Source organism: Bos indicus, chromosome 24, assembly GCF_029378745.1.
Source record: "Bos indicus isolate NIAB-ARS_2022 breed Sahiwal x Tharparkar chromosome 24, NIAB-ARS_B.indTharparkar_mat_pri_1.0, whole genome shotgun sequence".
Lineage (NCBI taxonomy): Eukaryota > Metazoa > Chordata > Mammalia > Artiodactyla > Bovidae > Bos > Bos indicus.
The window spans coordinates 40,670,684-40,688,848 of NC_091783.1; the positions used below are offsets into that span (position 1 = coordinate 40,670,684).

Sequence of the window (18,165 nt, forward strand, 5' to 3'; positions counted from 1 at the left end):
AGGATCTGAGCAACTTCAAAAGAGGGCACCTGCTCCATTCTTCTGTGCAGGTGTGAACTGGGTTTCACTGGCGAAAGTTTAAATGGCCCGGTTTCTTCTGGCCCCCGTGAACCGCTAATGATGTATTTTCCATTTTCATCCCCTTCTCCCCGGTTTCATGTACACATATTCACAAGGTGAGTGAAGCTGTGAAGTCCTGGGCGAAAAATTCTATCTGCTCCCATCATGTCTGAGACTAAGCAGACTCTGACGGTGAGTGCATGCACCGGGCAGAAATCTGCTTATCACTGGGGCCACGCTCCCCACTGCTACCTCACTGCTCAAGGCTTCTCCAGGTAGAGACAGGTGGGGGCCAGGGGCGGGCGGGGCAGAAACTGTGATGCACGCTGCACACTTAGGGCTTTGCTTCACCAGACAGGTTTGTTCAGTGCCACCGATGCATGCAGAGCCTCCACATTTCTGCAGGAAACGGAAGTTAATTTAAATCATACAGTTGGGACTCAATCAACTGGACTCCAAATTCCAAGCCAGTTCTGTCTCTAACTCCCTCTCTTTCCTCCTTCTCCTTTTCTTCCTTCTATCATGCCTCCTTCCTTACTTTTGTTCTTCATTTTCTCAACCACACACTATCTTTGATCAATGAAAGATAATACATCATTTGATACCTCTGCAAGGGGGCTTATTTATATTTTCCATTTATTATCTCAAAATATGCTTCCATGATCTCAATGTGTCTCTAAAAATGAGATTTCACGATTGCAGCAGAGCCTAGAGAAGAAATTGTGAGTAACAAAAACAGCAACAATCTTCCTTTTCTGCTGGGTCATGTTAGCTCCAATTAAGCCACCCTGGGAGGTATTTAAATGATCTTTTTGTCTACGGTTTTTCAGCAGGTGCTATACTTCTAGTGGATCAGGAAGCTTTTGCCTGTGCATGCATGCTAAGTCACTTCAGTTGTGTCCCACTCTTTGTAACCCCATGGACTGTGGCCCACTGGGCTCCTCTGTCCACGGGATTTTCTAGGCAAGAATACTGGACTGGGTTGCCATGCCCTTCCTCCAGGGGAATCCTCCGGACCCAGGGATCAAACCTGCATCTTTTATGTCTCCTGTATTGGCAGGCAAGTTCTTTACCACTAGGGCCAACTAAGAAGCCATTCTGCCTGTGGTTAACCTCAAAATTCAACCTAACATTGAGGATAGGTAGGAATGGGCTGTGGTCAGATCCGTGTTCTTTTTTTAATTTACATTTTGACTTTCATGGGGTTGGACAAGTGTCATAGGCTTACTGATGCCCAAAACACCACGACAGTACAAACGGTGGGCAGTGTGGGCTCCTACCCTGGGCTTGGACCTTACAGGGTTCTGAGCATTACTAACCTACAAAAACAAACATATCATGGGGCCCGTGGTCATCTTTGTCCCTCGGGACCTGATGCTCAGTGTTGAGAGACCATAAAGCATCCCCCTAAACATCAAAGCTCAAAACCAGCTCTGGTCAGACTCCAGAGAAATGCTTCCCCTTGGCTTTTGATCCCTGGTCTTGGAAGGGAAAGACACTGTCAAGACTTCCAGGGTGGACTGCCACTGCCACGGCAGATGGACACACCTCAGTGTGTATGTGATGTCACCGGCAGAGCCACTTCCTTAAAGGAAAAGTCAAATCAATTAAAAATCAAAACCTTGGGACTTCCCTGGCTGTCCATTGGCTCTTCTTTGTGGAGCAGTATAATTTGAAATCTAGGTTGGATGGAGAGGAATGTGACTACTCAGACCTCAGTCCTGGACAACCGAATTTTTGCCAGGATCCGGCCAAGCCTTTTGAAGTTATGCATCGGGATTTGGGTCAAAACCAAAGGTAGGGACTTCCCTGGTGGTCCAGTGGCTGAGACTCTATGCTCCCAGTGCAGGCGGCCTGGGTTCCATCCCTGGTCGGGGAACAAGATCCCACATGCTGCAACTAAAAATCCCTCTGGCCCCAGCGAAGATGGAAGATCCTGAGTACCACAGAGAAGACCCGGTGCAGACAAATAAATAAAATATTTAAAAAAAGAAAGGGGCTTTCCACAACTGTGGGAAGATTTTTAATTTTCAGATTTCAAGAACCTGAGGTAACATTTTTGACGAAAATATATCCTCAAGTTTGCAGAATCTGAGTACACGAATCCTTTCTCAGTGTTTTCCCAGAGAGCTTTCCGTGATGATGAAACATTCCGTATCTCTGCTGTCCACATGTGGCTACTGAGGACTTGCAAGAACCACTAAGGAACAAAACCAGGTGAAATGTGGCTAGAAACCTTCCACACAGAACAACATAGTTTCCGATCATTGCTGTCACCAGAACACAAATTATGTGATAATCTCCATGATGACAACATTTGAATGATTTTACTAAAATAAAGGGGAAATTATATTTATGGAATAAATACCTAATAATGCATGAATTATGTATGTCTTTATTTTATTACTGATCCATACAGCCAGACTATCAACAGGAAATCTAGATACATACAGTGATATATTCAGTTGTCTTTGATACTTTGCTAACTTTTGACATATGAAAATTATAGGCTTTCTTTTTTTAATATTTATTTGGCTGCACTGACTCTTAGGTGTGGAACTCTGACTCTTGGCTGTGGAATTCGAATCTTTAGTTGCCATATGTGAGATCTAGTTCCCTGACCAGGGATCAAACACTGGCCCCCTGCAGTGGAAGCCCAGAGTCTTAGCCACTGGACCACCAGGGAAGTCCCTTGAAATCTTTAGATATATGATAGGTGATGGCTTTACAGCACCCCTAACTCTGACCAGCCATTCTGCAAATATCACTGCTGTTTCCAGAGAGACAGGAGTGTCATGTGGTTGGATTAAAAAAAAAAATCTTCTCTGCTTGGGGGGAAAAAAAAGTGACAGGAAATATCCCACTGGTAGGACTCCTACAGTATCGTTCCTTAGAGGAAGTCAAGTCCATTCCTTCTGATACAGGTCTTCCATCTGGGCTCAGTGCTGCTTTGGCCAGTTATCTGGAAGAGGGAGCGAATAATCAGTAGCTGTTAGAATGGCCAGGGATTGAGCTGCTGGCAAAAACCCCATCACTGTTTGCAATGTGGATTGAAGGCTAATAAGGGCAGAGTCGGCTTAACACTGTAATATTTAGAGATCAGAGATAATAGAAATTCACTGGGCCTCCTGCTGTTTTAAGTAACCAGGGGAAGGGACGTGGCACTTTCAGGACAGCAGCCCTGGGAGGCCCCTCAGGGCTTTTCTCTCCAATGCTGCGGGACCCCTCTCTGTGTACCTGCCTCCCACGCCCCATCCCCCCAGGCACCTAACACATCCTTGCCCCAGGGTGGGGTGCTCCATGTTTTCTCCTGGAAGTCCCCGAGGGAGTGAGTCCTAGGGTCCCACAGTGGTAACCTGCTCATTCTCTACATTGACTTTTGCTGATTTTCCCCTCTGTCTTACTTTCCTATGCTTTTTGTCCTATTTCCTGGGATTACTTTCTCAATAGAACCTAAGACCACTTACACTTAAATCCTTACCTTCAGGCCTGTTCCTGGGGGAGCCCAGGGTTAAGACAGCCTCCTGCACAGAGCACAGTGCCTGGGAGATACATGCCTTCAGAGATCTTCAAACAAGTTCACATACTACTGTGCAAATGATATCCTATCCTAATATTAACATCTTCACTCAAAGAAATTACTTGGAAAGAAAATGACTAGATTGATGTCTCCCTCCTTATCTGGGTCCATTTCACATTTATTAACGTAACAGCTCCATTGGAAAGCACCATAACCATTTTTTAAAAAATCAAATTTGGGCTCCATCACAGTGCAGGCAGGACCTGGGTGCCAGGGAAACAGACTCTCACTGCTGATCCTCAGAGGTATGTGACTTGCCTGCTTCTCCAGACTTCAAATGTTATTTTGCAATCGAGATAAGATAAGGCTCAACAAGTACAGATTTGCAAGAAGAGGTTGGGTGATGTAATGTCCTTAAGAAGTAAATGATTAATACAGAGCCCCTGAAAAGGCACTTGTGATATATAAGTGGAATATAATAAGTGGAATTGTGTAATATATAATATTATAATATAGGATATAATAAGTGGAATTCCACAAGAAAGAGGGGCTGTTGGCTGGGGCACAAAAGGCAAAAGCCCAGTCCATCAGTTGGCCCCGGGCACGTGATAGCTATGACATATCCCTGTTTGTTGGTTCTAGGGTCCACTGGAGACCTCAGGGTCAAAGTGAGCGTGGGATCAACTCACCTTTTGGGCCTTTGTGAGGAAGGGGCTCGGGGTAGCCCCCGGTACACCTGACTGAGGGGTGTGTCCTCTTGCTGCAACACCTGCTACTCACCGGTCGTTACTTGGTTTCTAATTGAACCTCTACACAGGCCTTCTATCTTGTTCATATAGGTCTCTACAGACGCTCGGTGCTGGCTCCCTGTATCTATTCAGAGGAAAACAGAAATAGTTCTCCTCCCGCCCCGTCCTCCCCTTTTTTTGCAGTCTTACAAAGTGAACCTCTTTACTGAAGCATTAGAAGCTTTTTTATCCACTTAATCAAATAGGCATTCCAGACCCCAAACGGTAAATTATATATTTCCAGACATCATTTGATTCATTCCCCACGCCTCTTTCTCCCGCGTTTCCCAACACTTCGCACCAGGTACAGAAATCACAGGTTCCGTAGGTCCGACCCCTCGTTTCGGTGTGACCACCGCCTCCGGTGCACGGCCGGCGGGTCGCTCGGGTCCCCCACCCCCCCATCCCGGGTCGGCGGGGGCGCCATGAAGGGGCCCGGCGCGTCCCGCTCGGCGGGTGCTGGGCTCCGGGGCGCGTGTGTCCCGCGAGGCCGCTGCGGAGTCTGGGTGCCCGCGGCCGTCGCTCTCCGCCCGGGCGCCTGCCAACTTCGCGTCGCGGAGAACCCGCAGCCCTTCTCAGCGCTCCGGATCTGCCGGCTCGCCCGGCCCGCAGCCGCAGGGGAGCGCCAGCCCCGCGACTCCCGGCCCCGCCGGCCCTGCCCGCCGACCCTGCCGTCCGGCGCCGGGATCGGAGCCGCCGTCTCGCCCGCCCCGCTCGCCAACTCCCGGCAGCCCGTGACCCAGGACAAACTTCTGGTCCAGGCGCGGCCCCGGAGCGGTCACCCTCCCGGAAGCCGGCCGCGAAACCGGGGCCGGGGAGGGAGCGGGCGGGAGGGAGCGGGTGGTACCGCCCGGCCGCCGCTCCCGGCGCGGTGACGCCGCCCCCGCGGCCGCCCCCCGCCCGGCTCCCCCGGAGGCGCCGCGGCCGCCGAGCACCGAGTGCGGGCCGGCGGGGCCGGGCGCTCACGCCCTCTAGCGGGCCGCGGCAGCCGGGCGGCCGTGACGTGGGCGCTCCCTTCAGCCGGCCTGCGGGGCCCCGCCAGTCAGTCGCGGAGCAGGAGCCCCGCGCGCAGCCGGCGCGGGCTCGGCCATCGGCGCGCCGCCGCCCGGGGGCTGGCTCGTCTGCCCGCGCAGAGGCGGCGGGCGGGACGCGCGCGGCCTCGGCCCCGGCCCCGGCCCCGGCCCCGGGCACCGCGGCGCCGGAGGCTCGGGTCCCGAGCCCAGGAAGAAGAACCAAGCCAGCGCAGCCGCCGGCACGGAGGGCGGATTTTGGCTCCGCGGGCGCGCCCTCCGCTCCCTCTCGCAGCCGCGCCAGCTTCAGCGGGGCCGGCGACAGGACAGGGGGACCCTGGCCCCTTGCCCCCCCGGCCCCGGGAGCCGCCGGAGTTGAGACTTCTGCAACTGTTGGCACTCGGAGCGTCTGGTTCTGGTTTTGGCTGTTCACCCTCTTCTCGCCGCCTTGGAGGCACAGCTCCCGGCCGCCCTCTGCCCTCGCGCCCACCCAGCGCCGCCGGGGAGCGGCCCGGGGCGCACTTGGCACCATGAGCCGACTTGGGACTTGCCTGGCCACTTTGACTGGACTTTTGCTAACTGCGGCGGGGGACTCGTTTTCAGGTAAGCGGGGCCTCGCCTGCAGGGGCCTGGGGCGCGCGGGCCGGAGGGGGGCTCTGAACACCGGTAGCTCCGGGGTGGGAGAGCCCGAGCGGCTGACGGCGAGGCCGGGCAGGGGGTGCGGCGGGCTGAGCACAGCGGCTTCCAGTCCCCGGCGCGGGAGCGGGGCTGGCGGGAAGGGTGGGCACCTAGCGCTCGGGCCGGCCGAGCGGAGGAGCCCCGGGGGCTGGCCCAGGAGCCAGGCTCTCATCTCCGCCCCCGCCCCTCCGCGGCCTGGGCGTGTGTCCGCGAGGACGGCGCCACTCGGAGTCCCCGGTCGGCTCCGGGAGCAACAGCGGAAAACTTTGCCTGAAGTTGGGAGCTGCAGCCGCCGGCCGCCGGGCGTGGGCGCTGCGCGGTCCTTTTCGCCGCGAGCGGCTGCCGGGCCGGGTTGCCGTGCCCGCTGCGCCCGCGCGATCGGTGGACCCGGCGGCGGCGATCTCCAGTTCCCTGCCCTCCCGCCTCCGCCCGGCCCGCCGAGGCCGTGACCTCCGCTCGTATTGGCATTCGGGAGGCTGCCCGGGAGAGCCGAGGCGGCGGCCTCGCAGGTTACTGCAGGAGGATCGGGCCCCAGGGTCCGGGCAACCGCGGCTCTGGCCCTCCGGGCTCTTCCTCCGTACCTCTGGCCCAGCGGAGCACCCGGCCAGGGGCAGCGGTCAGCCCGCCCCGCGGCCCGCGGCCGGGGGTGGGCAGGAAAGGGAGTGCGGGGAGGTGCCCGCTGCGCGCCTGCAGTCGGAGCCCGGAGAGCTCCTTGCGGGAGGACGCGTAGCCGGGAGTTGGGGGTCAGGAGGGGCGCGAACCCTGCCTGGTGTTACCTGGAGCACACACGTGGATGGACAGCCAACGCTTGCACACCTGCACACTTGTACACTTTCTCGCGTGTGTGTCAGTTTCATTAAGGTCTACGTAGAATGGTGGAACTGGGCTTTTTTTTCCTTTTAATATAAAGCCTGTTATTTGGCCTTGAACTTGGGCTGCAAAATAGGTTTCTATGTTTATTCGGGAGGAATGAGTAAGTTGATTTTTTTTTTTTTTAATTTGATGAGGGAGAATTTCACAGATGGTAAAACACATATTTTAAAACGTTGGAGACTTTTCCGTCTGGCCTTCCGACCAGAGAAAACTTAAATCTTTACTTCCTGGAGTCTGGGGGACACGCAGGCGCAGAGGCCATGCCCCACGTTGATGAGCCCCGAGACCCTTGACCACAGTTGGACTCCAAGGAAGCCGAGCGTGGAGTTGGCTGCTCGCTGTATGCTGTCAGTTTCAATACAGAAATACCCTTTCCCGAAGTTTAATATGCCCTTAACTGTCTGGTAATTGCACGTGCGCCAGAGGACTTAACAAAACAATCCACTGCTGTCTGCTATAAAATTGATGCCGATTTTGGCCTGCGTTCTTTTTTACTGGTGAATTATGGAGTAGACTCGCTAGTTTTAGAGCCTTGTAACTCATTAGTGTTAGAAGCCAAGGATGAGGGCCTCAGTGATGGTTTTCTCTTTATTAAGATCCATAGCTCCCTGCCTGGGATTTGTTTCAAGTTAAGCTGTGTCAGAAAGCGTTTGGATGGATTTTCAAGAAGTGGGTAAGGGATTGGGGTGGAGGTGGGGAACAAACATTTACGTAGTTTATTTAAATGATCAGTTTCTCATCATTAAAAGGAACTTCAGCCTAAGTAGTACTGACCTATGTCCTTGTTAATGCTTATGTAAATTAATAGTCAAACCAAAGAGACTTTGCTTTTACTAAATTTTATCCAGGTTTTTCTTTCAGAGGAAGTACATCATTCTATTTGTTATCCTACCAGTAATTGAACTGTGCCTTCATTTTTTCTTTTTCTTTTTTTTAATTTGGAAAGCCAGAGTTAACCTAGTATGGAGGAACTGAAGGGCAGTATCCCAGAGAATGCTTAGAAATGATGAAATTAAAAAAAAATTGAAGTTGGCAAATTTTGTGTGTGCAGGGATCAGATAAATTACAGTGTATCATGGTTTTGCCCTCCACTTTGGGTTTTAGGTGGGAAGTACCTGTGGGAAGCGCTTAATGCTTTGGAAAAGTCAGTTTTTTATTTTTGAAAATTTTTTTATGTTGGGAAAGTTAATTCTGATGTTATGAGTGATACCGACACTTATTTCTCTTTATGAGTCTTCTGGATATTTGGTTGCTGGTCACCTGACATGAGGATCCTTTTAGAGACAGAGGAAGTAGATTGTAAGTGGCTTGAGGGCAAAGTCAGTTATTTTTTCTTCTTGATTCCCATAAAACACCTACATAGAGCCCTAGACCCAACAGACACTCACATTTGTTGAATAAATGACTGATGTGAATTCTGATCATTTGCAGACATTCAAATTGTACATGAACTGGCTGACACAGCAGGGAGGGAGAGGAAGGACTATCAGGCATCAGACTGGCTTGCATTGTCCCGGCTTTTGAAATTGACATTTTCATCACAGATTCTTCTCAGCCTCAGTGCAACCAGTGGACTGAATCAGGAGGCTTTATGTAATCAGTGGAGAGGTGTTTTTTTTTTGTAACCAAGATTTGTACACAAGACACTTTGCTGTTTCCCCTCTTTTGGAATGCATTCACAATTGATGTGATTGCTGATTAATCATTTCTGGAGGGTACTGCACATAATTTAGATGCTAGATATAGGAACTAAACACTTTGGAAGAAAACAGAAAAGATTTAGGTTTTGTTGTTGTTGTTGTTCAGGAGGCCTTTTATTTAAACATTTCATTTTAAACGTCACTTTCCGTTTTTACAATTTCTAAGTTGTTAAGCAAGATATTGGAGGCTCACTTTCTGCCTTCTATCTAGGCTCTGTATGATCATTCAGAAGAACTTTTGCAAAAAAGTATGCAAGTAAGAAGCAAGGCAGAAAGTAAAATCATTTTTGCTTCTGCTTAATACTGTCTTTTCCATAGTGAAGCCAAGTAGCTGGCAAGTCATACTTCTTTGACCCATTTTCTTAAAAGCCAGGTGGTAATATATACTATACAAGAAAGTGTTTGGTTTTATATAATAATGAGATTGATGTGATAAATTCTAGTAAGCAAGCCTTGGTTTGCAGAAATAGAAATACAAACAGATTTCCACTACACTGTTTAGAACAGATTAAACCTTAATATAATTTTGTGAGTTTGAAACTCTCCTGAAGAAATGTATTCTTTAAAATACTCTTTTAAGGACAGTTGGGGGGAAACAGCTGAAATCTGAATGGAGTCTGTAGTTGAATTAGTAGAATTGTACCAACATTTAGTTTCTTCATTTTGAATAATTTGAGTAGTTAAGTCAGATGGAGAAGGCAATGGCACCCCACTCCAGTACTCTTGCCTGGAAAATCTCATGGACGGAGGAGCCTGGTGGGCTGCAGTCCGTGGGGTCACTAAGAGTGGGACACGACTGATCGACTTCACTTTCACTTTTCACTTTCATGCATTGGAGAAGGCAATGGCAACCCACTCCAGTGTTCTTGCCTGGAGAATCCCAGAGACCGGGGAGCCTGGTGGGCTGCCGTCTATGGGGTCGCACAGAGTCCGACACAACTGAAGCAGCTTAGCAGAAGCAGCCGCAGTTAAGTCAGATGTCCACACAGGGGAAGGTGGGAGAAACATGTACTTGAAATCTTTGTACTATTTTTGCAACTTTTCTATAAGTTGAAAGTCATTTCAAAATATAAGATTTTACAGTACCCTTTACAGAGACTGTGAATAGATTTGTTAAGCAGTTTGTTTTATTTTTTCTTTTTCAGATAACTAGAGTCATGACATTTTACATTTTTCTGTTGCTTCAATGAGATTGATAATGGATGTGATGAAAAGATTGTAAATTTAAATCACTGCGTGTGAAAGAATATGCCAAGAAATCACTGTACATTTTTAGTGTTATATGGATGTAAAGAAGTATTGCTTGAGCTTAATCAGTTGTTCTGATCTGCAAAATCACAGGTTTTAGTCTCTGATGTTTTCAAAGGGTTGGTTCACAAATTTTCAGTAGAAAAGTTACTTACATATATTGATATATAGATAAGCGTGTATATAATTTGCGTAATTCTAAATGAACTTTCCCTAATGAGCAAGTAATCTGAATTATATCTTCAGATGATATAAAACCATGTATGAATGAAACACAGCCTTTTGTTTTGGGAAAAGTTGATTTTTGAATTTAGGTATTTCTCTGACAATTCTATGGAAGTCGGTAGCTTTATTTAAAAATTTCATAGTTTCATAACAATTGTACATTCTAGGAATTGATAGGCTGTATGTATCTGTTTCAGTAGAGGCACTGTTTGGGGTTAAGTAGTGTTTTTCTCAGTTTTTGTTTTAGGTTTAGTTTTCTAGAATGAGTGTGTCTAACCTGAATATCCTAAGACATAGTTTTCAGTTAGGGGACAGGCATTTTAATAAGTACTTACATACTTTTTCAACAGTATAACATTTCTTAAGGCAGTGTCTACTGTGCTTTGTAATTCTAGGAGTCTTCTCTTTGAAAACCAACTTTCCCACAAACTTTTCTCAGGCTTCTTCTTATCTTTAGGACTATAGCCTGTTAATCGGCTTCTTTTGTAAGTGAGAGAAGGTTTCATTACTTATGTTTTTCAAACTCATTAGTGAAAAGTTTAAGGAGGATGCACAATAACACAGACCTCCCATCATAAGAGGATGCTGTTTCTCCAGTTCCTAAAATACTGCAGTGGTTTAGCATTTAGTCTGATCAGAAAGACTGCTTTTACTCTGTTGCTCTGAAAAAGAACTCAGCGGAGGAAAACAGTATGTAGGGCTGGTGTTAGGTGGGAGGCAGGAAAGTTTTAGTCATCACCTCCATAGCCTGTGGCCCCCTGCCTTCCAGGGGCCAGCTGGCAAGGTCAGGATCTGATGAAGAGGTGGGAACGTGGGGAGGGAAAGAGAAGAACACAGGCCGAGGAGGGTGGGGGGTTGTGTGTGCTCACGTGTAGGAACACAGGTGTGCAGATCTTGTTAGGATCGTGTGCAGGTTAAGGATCCAGAGAGGATCAAGTGTGCAGGAAGATCGGGCTGATGTCCTACACCTGGGTGGCTTTAGGTTGCCTGGGGGGTGGGGCGTGGGAGTGTTGCGCCAGTGCTTCCACTGAGCTGTGTTTATACCCATGCTGCTCAAAACCAAGTGTGCTCGAGGGTCACCAGGAGCAGTCCTTCGCAATCTTGGTCTCTATGGCCGGCCGTGGTGATTCTTTTGTCCAGGCCCCCAAAGCATCCACAGGTGATCCTGGCCACCTTTTGAAAAACATTATTCTAAAAGAGTCATCCTTGGATGAACAGCCTCAGCATCACTCAGGAACAGGTAGACAGATAGACTCCTGGCCCCACCCAGAGGGATAAAAATCTGAAAGTCCAGGGTGGGGCTGGAGGCATGGGGACAGCAGTAGATGCTAGAACTAACCCTCCAGGTGCTTGGGATGCTGGACAGAGCGTGAGTTCTGAAAGGCCTGGGATTCTCAGCCTGCACTTTTCAGCCTCCCTTGACAAGAGCAGAAAGTACTCGAGATGCAACTGAAACTCACATCCATGCACTTAGTAACCCCCACCCCCACTGTGAACACAGCCCAAATTACGAAGCAGGCTGATGTGATGGTGTTGTGACTCTCAGTCTCTTAGCGCGACATTTCAAATAATGTTCTTATCTGCAGAAGATATTGGATCCAGCCAGTTGTAAAATGACAATGAAAAAAAATTTCCTTTAATTTTACTTACCGCAATATAAAGTTTTAATTAAATTTTGCAGTCACTGAAAATTAGCCACTGGAAATTTCTGTGGGTTGACACTGTGTCAAAGATATTTGTTGACTTGTTATAATAAGCACATAGCCCAGTGCACCTATTAAAATGATACTTTCTATTCAAAGTGGATATTGAGCATTACTGCTGGGAAAACCCCTTTAGGGGATTGCAGAAGGCATTGGGGGTGGTCATGGGCAAAGATCAGAAGGATACAGTTACAGTACTTTGGAAAGTTGTCTAATTATTTAAAGTTTCAAAATCTACTGAAATAGAAAGAAACAAGGAATTTCTTAGGCAAGAATGAGGAATTAATGTGCATAAAATTTGGAATTTTAATATGGGAATGTGACACTTTGCCTTTGGAAATGAAGGAGCTTTTTAATATAGATCTTTGTAAAGTATTGATAATGTACTGTTATGAGTCTCCTAAGATAGCACCTCGTTTTTCTATTTTCCGCCAAAGACCATCCCTGCTTCTCTATCCTTAAATACTCCAGGTAAACAAAATGGATTGTGATGTCATTTAACGGATTTATCTTGAAACATTATCAGCAAACTTTCAGAGAATACGTGGCGGGCAGAGTGCTTTCCATACGGCAGGCAGGCCTCCAGCTCCCTACTCCTCTGGCCGCTGTCCCCAGCCCATCAGCAGGTGTAGCTGCCCAGTGGGTATGTAGGCAGGGGTATCACCTAGCCTCACCTGCACAGCTCCCTGGATGCATCCACTGAGAGCTGAAGGAAGGCAAGGTTTGGAGGGAGCCTGCATCTGCTGTGATGACTCGTTCACATCAAATGAAATTCTTCAGTGGAAGTTGCTGCTTTACTTGTAATTCACTTTGTTTTAGTTCAAAACTGACCCCAGGACAACTTCAGACTCTGTGGTGATTATTTCTCCTTTGTTCCTCTTTTTGGTTGTATCCTGTGTGAGTATTCAGTGGTGTCTGACTCTTTTCGGCCCCATGGACTATAGCCCACCAGGCTCCTCTGTCCTTGGGGTTTTCCAGACAAGACTACTGGAGTGGGTCGCCGTTTCCTTCTCCATGGCTGTATCCTAAGTGGCCGCTGTTCTGTATATAGCAGTGGCACTGGGAGAAATAGATTATCTGGCAGCTATCTAAGAGTTCAGGGTAACTTACGGAACTTTCTCCATCAAGTCTTTCGGTAATCAACCAGAAAAGTGGCCACGTGCAGATGTGTGACATAGATATGAAGAGCGTGGGCACCTCGCTTCTGTCTGCAGGAGACTCCTTTCCCAACATTGCTGGTTCAGGTATATAATGCAGGCAGTCATTAAACTTTGCATGGATACCTCATAGCCTGCCAGGCTCCTCTGTCCATGGGATTTCCTAGGCAAGAATACTAGAGTGTTACCTGAGTTAGTCCATTTTTCTGCTTAAAACTGAGAAGAATCCCAAGTCCTTAAAAACTTTTTCTGTGATGTGAAAGGTTTGGGCCCTGAATTGGAGGCAGAGGGATGGTGGAGGATCAGATGGAAGGATCTTACTTACTTTCACGCTGGGGCTGCAAGGGAGGGAAACTGTTATGGTCAAGAATCCAGGACCTGCAGCTGAGAGAGAATGAGGGTCAAATTGTCAGAGGCTTGTGAAAACAGAGTTTTTAGACTCTCCCTTGAAGGAGGGAGCTAGCATTTAACAGAATGATTTATTTAAAAATACAACAGCTAGGCAGAAGCAAAGCATGTGGTTTGTATGGGCCTCAGAACAGAAACACTTAGAGAGCATCCGTTTGTTTTCAGATGGTTGAGTATTCCCTTTCATCTCTTTCCTATTCAATATGCAGAAAGCAGATTTATTGCAGACAGTGAGAATATGTTTTAGTTTGAGTTACCATGGAAGGCAGAGGCCTGGTACTTCTCCCTGATTCTAGTGGTGGAATCACAACAGGGTCTAACATGGGCTTCTGACTGTGGATGGGATGGGGAGGCGCTGGATCACACCCTTCCTGCAGTCCATTCTGAGGGTTTCTGTTTGATCTGTCTTCTCTGGTGTAGTCTGAGATGTTTTAAATAATGTTAAAACCACAAGTTTGAAGTTGCCTCATTGTGATATTCTCCCTAGATACAAATATAAAGTTGTCTAAAGCATTTCTTTTAAAATAAATACTCATAATGTATAGAATCAAGTTACAGTGTTTTGCATTTAGTAATCACATAATCTTTTTATACAGTTCTTGGGGTTGTCATGGCAAGTATACTGGGGTGGTTTGCCATCTCTTTGGATCCTCTAATGGATCACGTTTTGTCAGAACTTTCCACTAAGACCCATGCTTCTTGGGTGGCCCTACACAGCATGGCTCAAAGCATTATTGAGTTACACAGCCCCCTTTGCCATGACAGAGGGGTTACCTGATGCCAAGAGTGGACTCATTGGAAAAGATCCTGATGCTGGGAAAGACTGAAGGCAGAAGGAGAGTAGGGCAACAGACGAGATGGCTGGATGACAAAACCGATGCAATGAACATGAACTTGGGCAAACTATGGGAGATGGTGAGAGACAGGGAGGCCTGGCGTGCTGCAGTCTATGGGGTCACAGAGTCGGACATAAGTGGGCAACTGTACAACAACAATCACATAGTAAATTAATAAACTCAACAAATATTTTGGAATGAGTGAATGATTGAATAAAGTTCTCTTAGGGAAGAGAAAACACAAATTACTTCTGCTTACTGCTGATTTTTTTTCCTATGAAGTTTGATTTTTTAAAAGCATTTGTAGTAATCTTAACGGTATGCTCAGGTGGTGGGTTTGGTGCTTGATACCCTTAGAAATTAATAGGCACATAGAGATTCAGTTGCTAAATTTAAAGGAAAAAGGTTACCTTTTGTTAATTAAATGTGTAAAAATGAGCCTATAATTTTTATCATATGTAATAAAAATTTATAAATCAGTTAGTGCCATAAAGTAGAATTTTGGTATTATACTGATCTCTAAGAAAGAAAAAAGAAATTCACTATGTGGTAGATAAGCATGATTTGATTTTAGTTTCTGGTGTATTAAAAGAACCGTGTATCACCAGGAAGAAGCTGCCATGACAGGGAGTAATAGATATCATCTCCTGCTTTATTTCTGATATAGAGTGAAATTGATTACACCTGCTCAGAGCTCAGCCCGCGCATTCCCATTGCTCGTCTGCGGTACAGCAGGCAGGCTCTCCTTGCTTCTTCATTCACTGTGGCGTATTCTCAAGTGAGGAAACTTAATAAAAAGAGGCTGCTTTGACAACAGTCCCGTGACCTGTGTTCTCCACTGCCTTGACTTTTCGCATCCAGGCATCTGAACGTGGTGTGATGTCTCCCCAACCGTCACTCGTTGGCACATGTCCCGTGTGTATGTTATGGGGATCCTTGCCGTGTTGTCTCTGCTTGTCAGTGACCATTTCATCCTGTTCGGGTGGCTTTTTAGAGAGCCCCTCCCTTTTGTTTCCAGCCCCTGTGGGGAGCTTGCTGAGAGGCCTGTGTTGCTGACCCTCGGAAAGTTTGGAGTGGGGTCTGGCCAGTCCCAGTGGGGCTCGGATCAGTAGAGGGTGTTGTTAATTAAATGGCCTGATGTCGGCTATGGGGTCCTGGAGGGGAGGAAAGAGGGCAGAGACCGCCCCCCAGCAGATCAGGTGTTCCTGATTTTGAAATCTCTTTCTACCACTGAACAGCAGTGTGGCCTTGGACATGGTATTTGATTTTTGAGTCTCAGTTTTGTTTTTTGGAAAAACACTTTGTAGTATTATGGTGAAGACTAAACAAGCAGACCAGCTGTATGAGGTTGGGAGGCACCCACATCCCTTGGGTATAACCACATAAGCTCCCTACTTTTATGTCAGAAAGCCTTGTATATTGACAATTTCATATGGTTCAAACTTCTCTGGGTCCAGGACTTTGGTATTTGAGTGTCCTGGGGGCTCAATGGGTGATGTGTTTGTAGAAGTGCTAAAAAAATATGTATGTTATAAACATAAGGCCAGTATTATATTTTAAAAGAAAGACACCCTGAGAATCACAAAATGACCCCTCAGAATTGGCACCATGAAAAGCCAGGACTGCTCAGTTCCAGAAGGCAGTTCTGGACACCTGCACTGGATTCACCCAAAGCTCTTCTTAAAAAAATAACAACGAAGATTCCTGGCGCTGCATGGGTACTGAGTCACAGCCTCTGGAAGGGGCCACCGAAACTGGTAAAGAAACACCCCGGACCCCGAGATCTTCATACTCGCTAAAGTTGAAAGAGTACCAGCAGGACATTAGCAGGGACTCAGAGACCCTGCCCTTTGGAAAATTTATCACGTCTTTTCTGACTAGTGTTCAGAAAGCGTCTGCGGATCGTGACATGAAGTTTCACGTACCATACTGTAATTGACTGGAGACTGTTTCTCTTAGGAAGCAGAGGCCTTCTGGTGTCGGCAGAGACAATGATTTCTGAACCAAGCTGCTTTGTAGTCGTCTTTCAGAGCTTCCCTGGTGGCTCAGCGGTAAAGAACCTGCCTGTCAATACAGCAGATGCAAGTTCGATCCTGGGTCCAGAAGATTCCCTGGAGAAGGAAATGGCAACCCACTCTGGTATTCTTGCCTGGAGAATCCCATGGACAGAGGAACCTGGCGGGCTACAGTCATGGGGTTCGAGAAGAGTCAGACACGACTTAGTGGCTAACACAACAGCAACAACCCATCTTTCAATCTGATGAACTCCAGTAAATGTGACATCAGTCTGGAATTTTTAGGGTATAATAAGAGAATAAAGATATTTCAGAGAATCAGAACACAGATCATTTTCGATCTCTATATTTGCAGCTGTGAGCCAAAACTTGAGATGACTCATTCAGAGACGGTAACAAGACACGATGATACTGGAGAGATAATTTTCCAGCACTTATTTCTGTCTGATGTTCATTGAAACATGGACACTGGAGAATAATTGGCCTTAGGGGTCCCCTGAGCAGGGACCAAAAGCGTGACATTTTTATTGCAGTAGTTCCTAAAAGACGACCTAACCTCAAGCATGGGCATCCCCCTCTATTAGAGCGCTTGAAATTTCCACCAGCTCATCATTTCGACCAAGGAGGAAAGGTGCTTGTTGAAATGTCATCTCTGGGAGCAGTGGCTCATTAAGTCATCTCAAGTATGACATCCCCAACTCGCTGTCACCTCCCTAAGTTGACATCCTTAGATGTCAGATCTCTCACTTCTAAAATGAAGATGTTTGATTCAAGAATCTATAGGTTCTCGCCAAATACTTAGAAAGCCTGAGGACTGTTACCTGAGTTCACTTGAGTTTGTCAGGTAGCATGGTGTAAAGGAATGAGACCTGCATCCGTAGGTCGTTTTTGATAGAGGAGGATAGGAGAAATGTCTCGAACAGTGGATCAATCTGAGATGCTGCCTCATACAGCAGGAAGGTGCTTGTTACAAGAAAGTGGGTATAGCAGGCATGCTGGAAGGATTTTAGGTGCTTCCTATGATTGTTCAGCTTTTGTTTCTTCCTGCCTCTGCTCAACTATGCACAGATAAAACCCACTTTTTTCCCCCTCGATATTTGGGGAAGAAGCTGCCAGCCATAGCAGCCACCCAAGTCTGCCGCAACTACACCATTTAGGCTGATATTTTTTGTTTAACTCTTGGCACCGTGGGTAGGCCTTATTTCAGGGATTTATACTGGGCACTTATTGTGTGCTGGGTACCATGCTGTTTGTTGTCGTTCAGTCGCTTGTCGGGTCCCACTTTTCACGACCCTGTGGACTGTAGCCCGCCAGGCTCCTCTGTCCATGAGATTTCCCAGGCAAGAACACTGAAGTGGGTGGCCATTTCCTTCTCTAGGGAATCTTTCTGATGCAGGGACTGAACTTGCGTCTGCTGCTTTGCAGGTGGATTCTTTACCACTGAGCCATCAGGGAAGCCTGGGTACCATGCCAAGAGGGTATGGTATTCTCAAAACTGTCCATGCTCAGTAGCTCATCAGAGCTTAGCTGAGATCACTGCTGGGAGCTTTGGTGGGTAAAGCTATCTCTGTTCCTAACAAAGCCAGGCCCCCTGAGCAAGGGCTGTGTGCACTGTCTTCTCTCTCCTCTCCCCACCCCTCCCTGTGCACACAGATGAGTGTGTGATAAGCTGCTTCAGCCATGCAGAAAAATCAGGTTGTCTTTTCCTGATTTATGCCTCGATGCTATCCACCTGTACTGAGATGTGCTCCATGCAAAAGCATTCCAGGTGGAGTGTTGGGTCTGTTAGGAAGGTGCTGAGTGTTTTATTATGTGATGTAGAGTCTTTAGACTTGGAGGAGGGCATGGCAACTCACACCAGTACTCTTGCCTGAAGAATCCCCATGGACAGAGGAGCCTGGTGGGCTACAGTCCTTGGGGTCGCAAAGAGTTGGACACGACTGG

The 18,165-nt window shown here is 47.5% G+C and overlaps 1 protein-coding gene across 6 annotated transcripts in view; it reads left to right on the top strand.

Annotated features, from left to right (window-relative positions):
* The first annotated feature begins 5,321 nt into the window (after window positions 1-5,321).
* PTPRM (protein tyrosine phosphatase receptor type M) overlaps window positions 5,322-18,165 on the top strand; it is a 666,464-nt gene continuing 653,620 nt past the window's right edge. For all 6 annotated transcript variants that reach the window (XM_070778532.1, XM_070778534.1, XM_070778533.1 and 3 more), the window contains exon 1: window positions 5,322-5,981. In XM_070778532.1, the coding sequence (XP_070634633.1) occupies window positions 5,909-5,981 (73 nt within the window). In that variant the 5' untranslated portion in view covers window positions 5,322-5,908. The remainder of the gene's footprint in view (window positions 5,982-18,165) is intronic.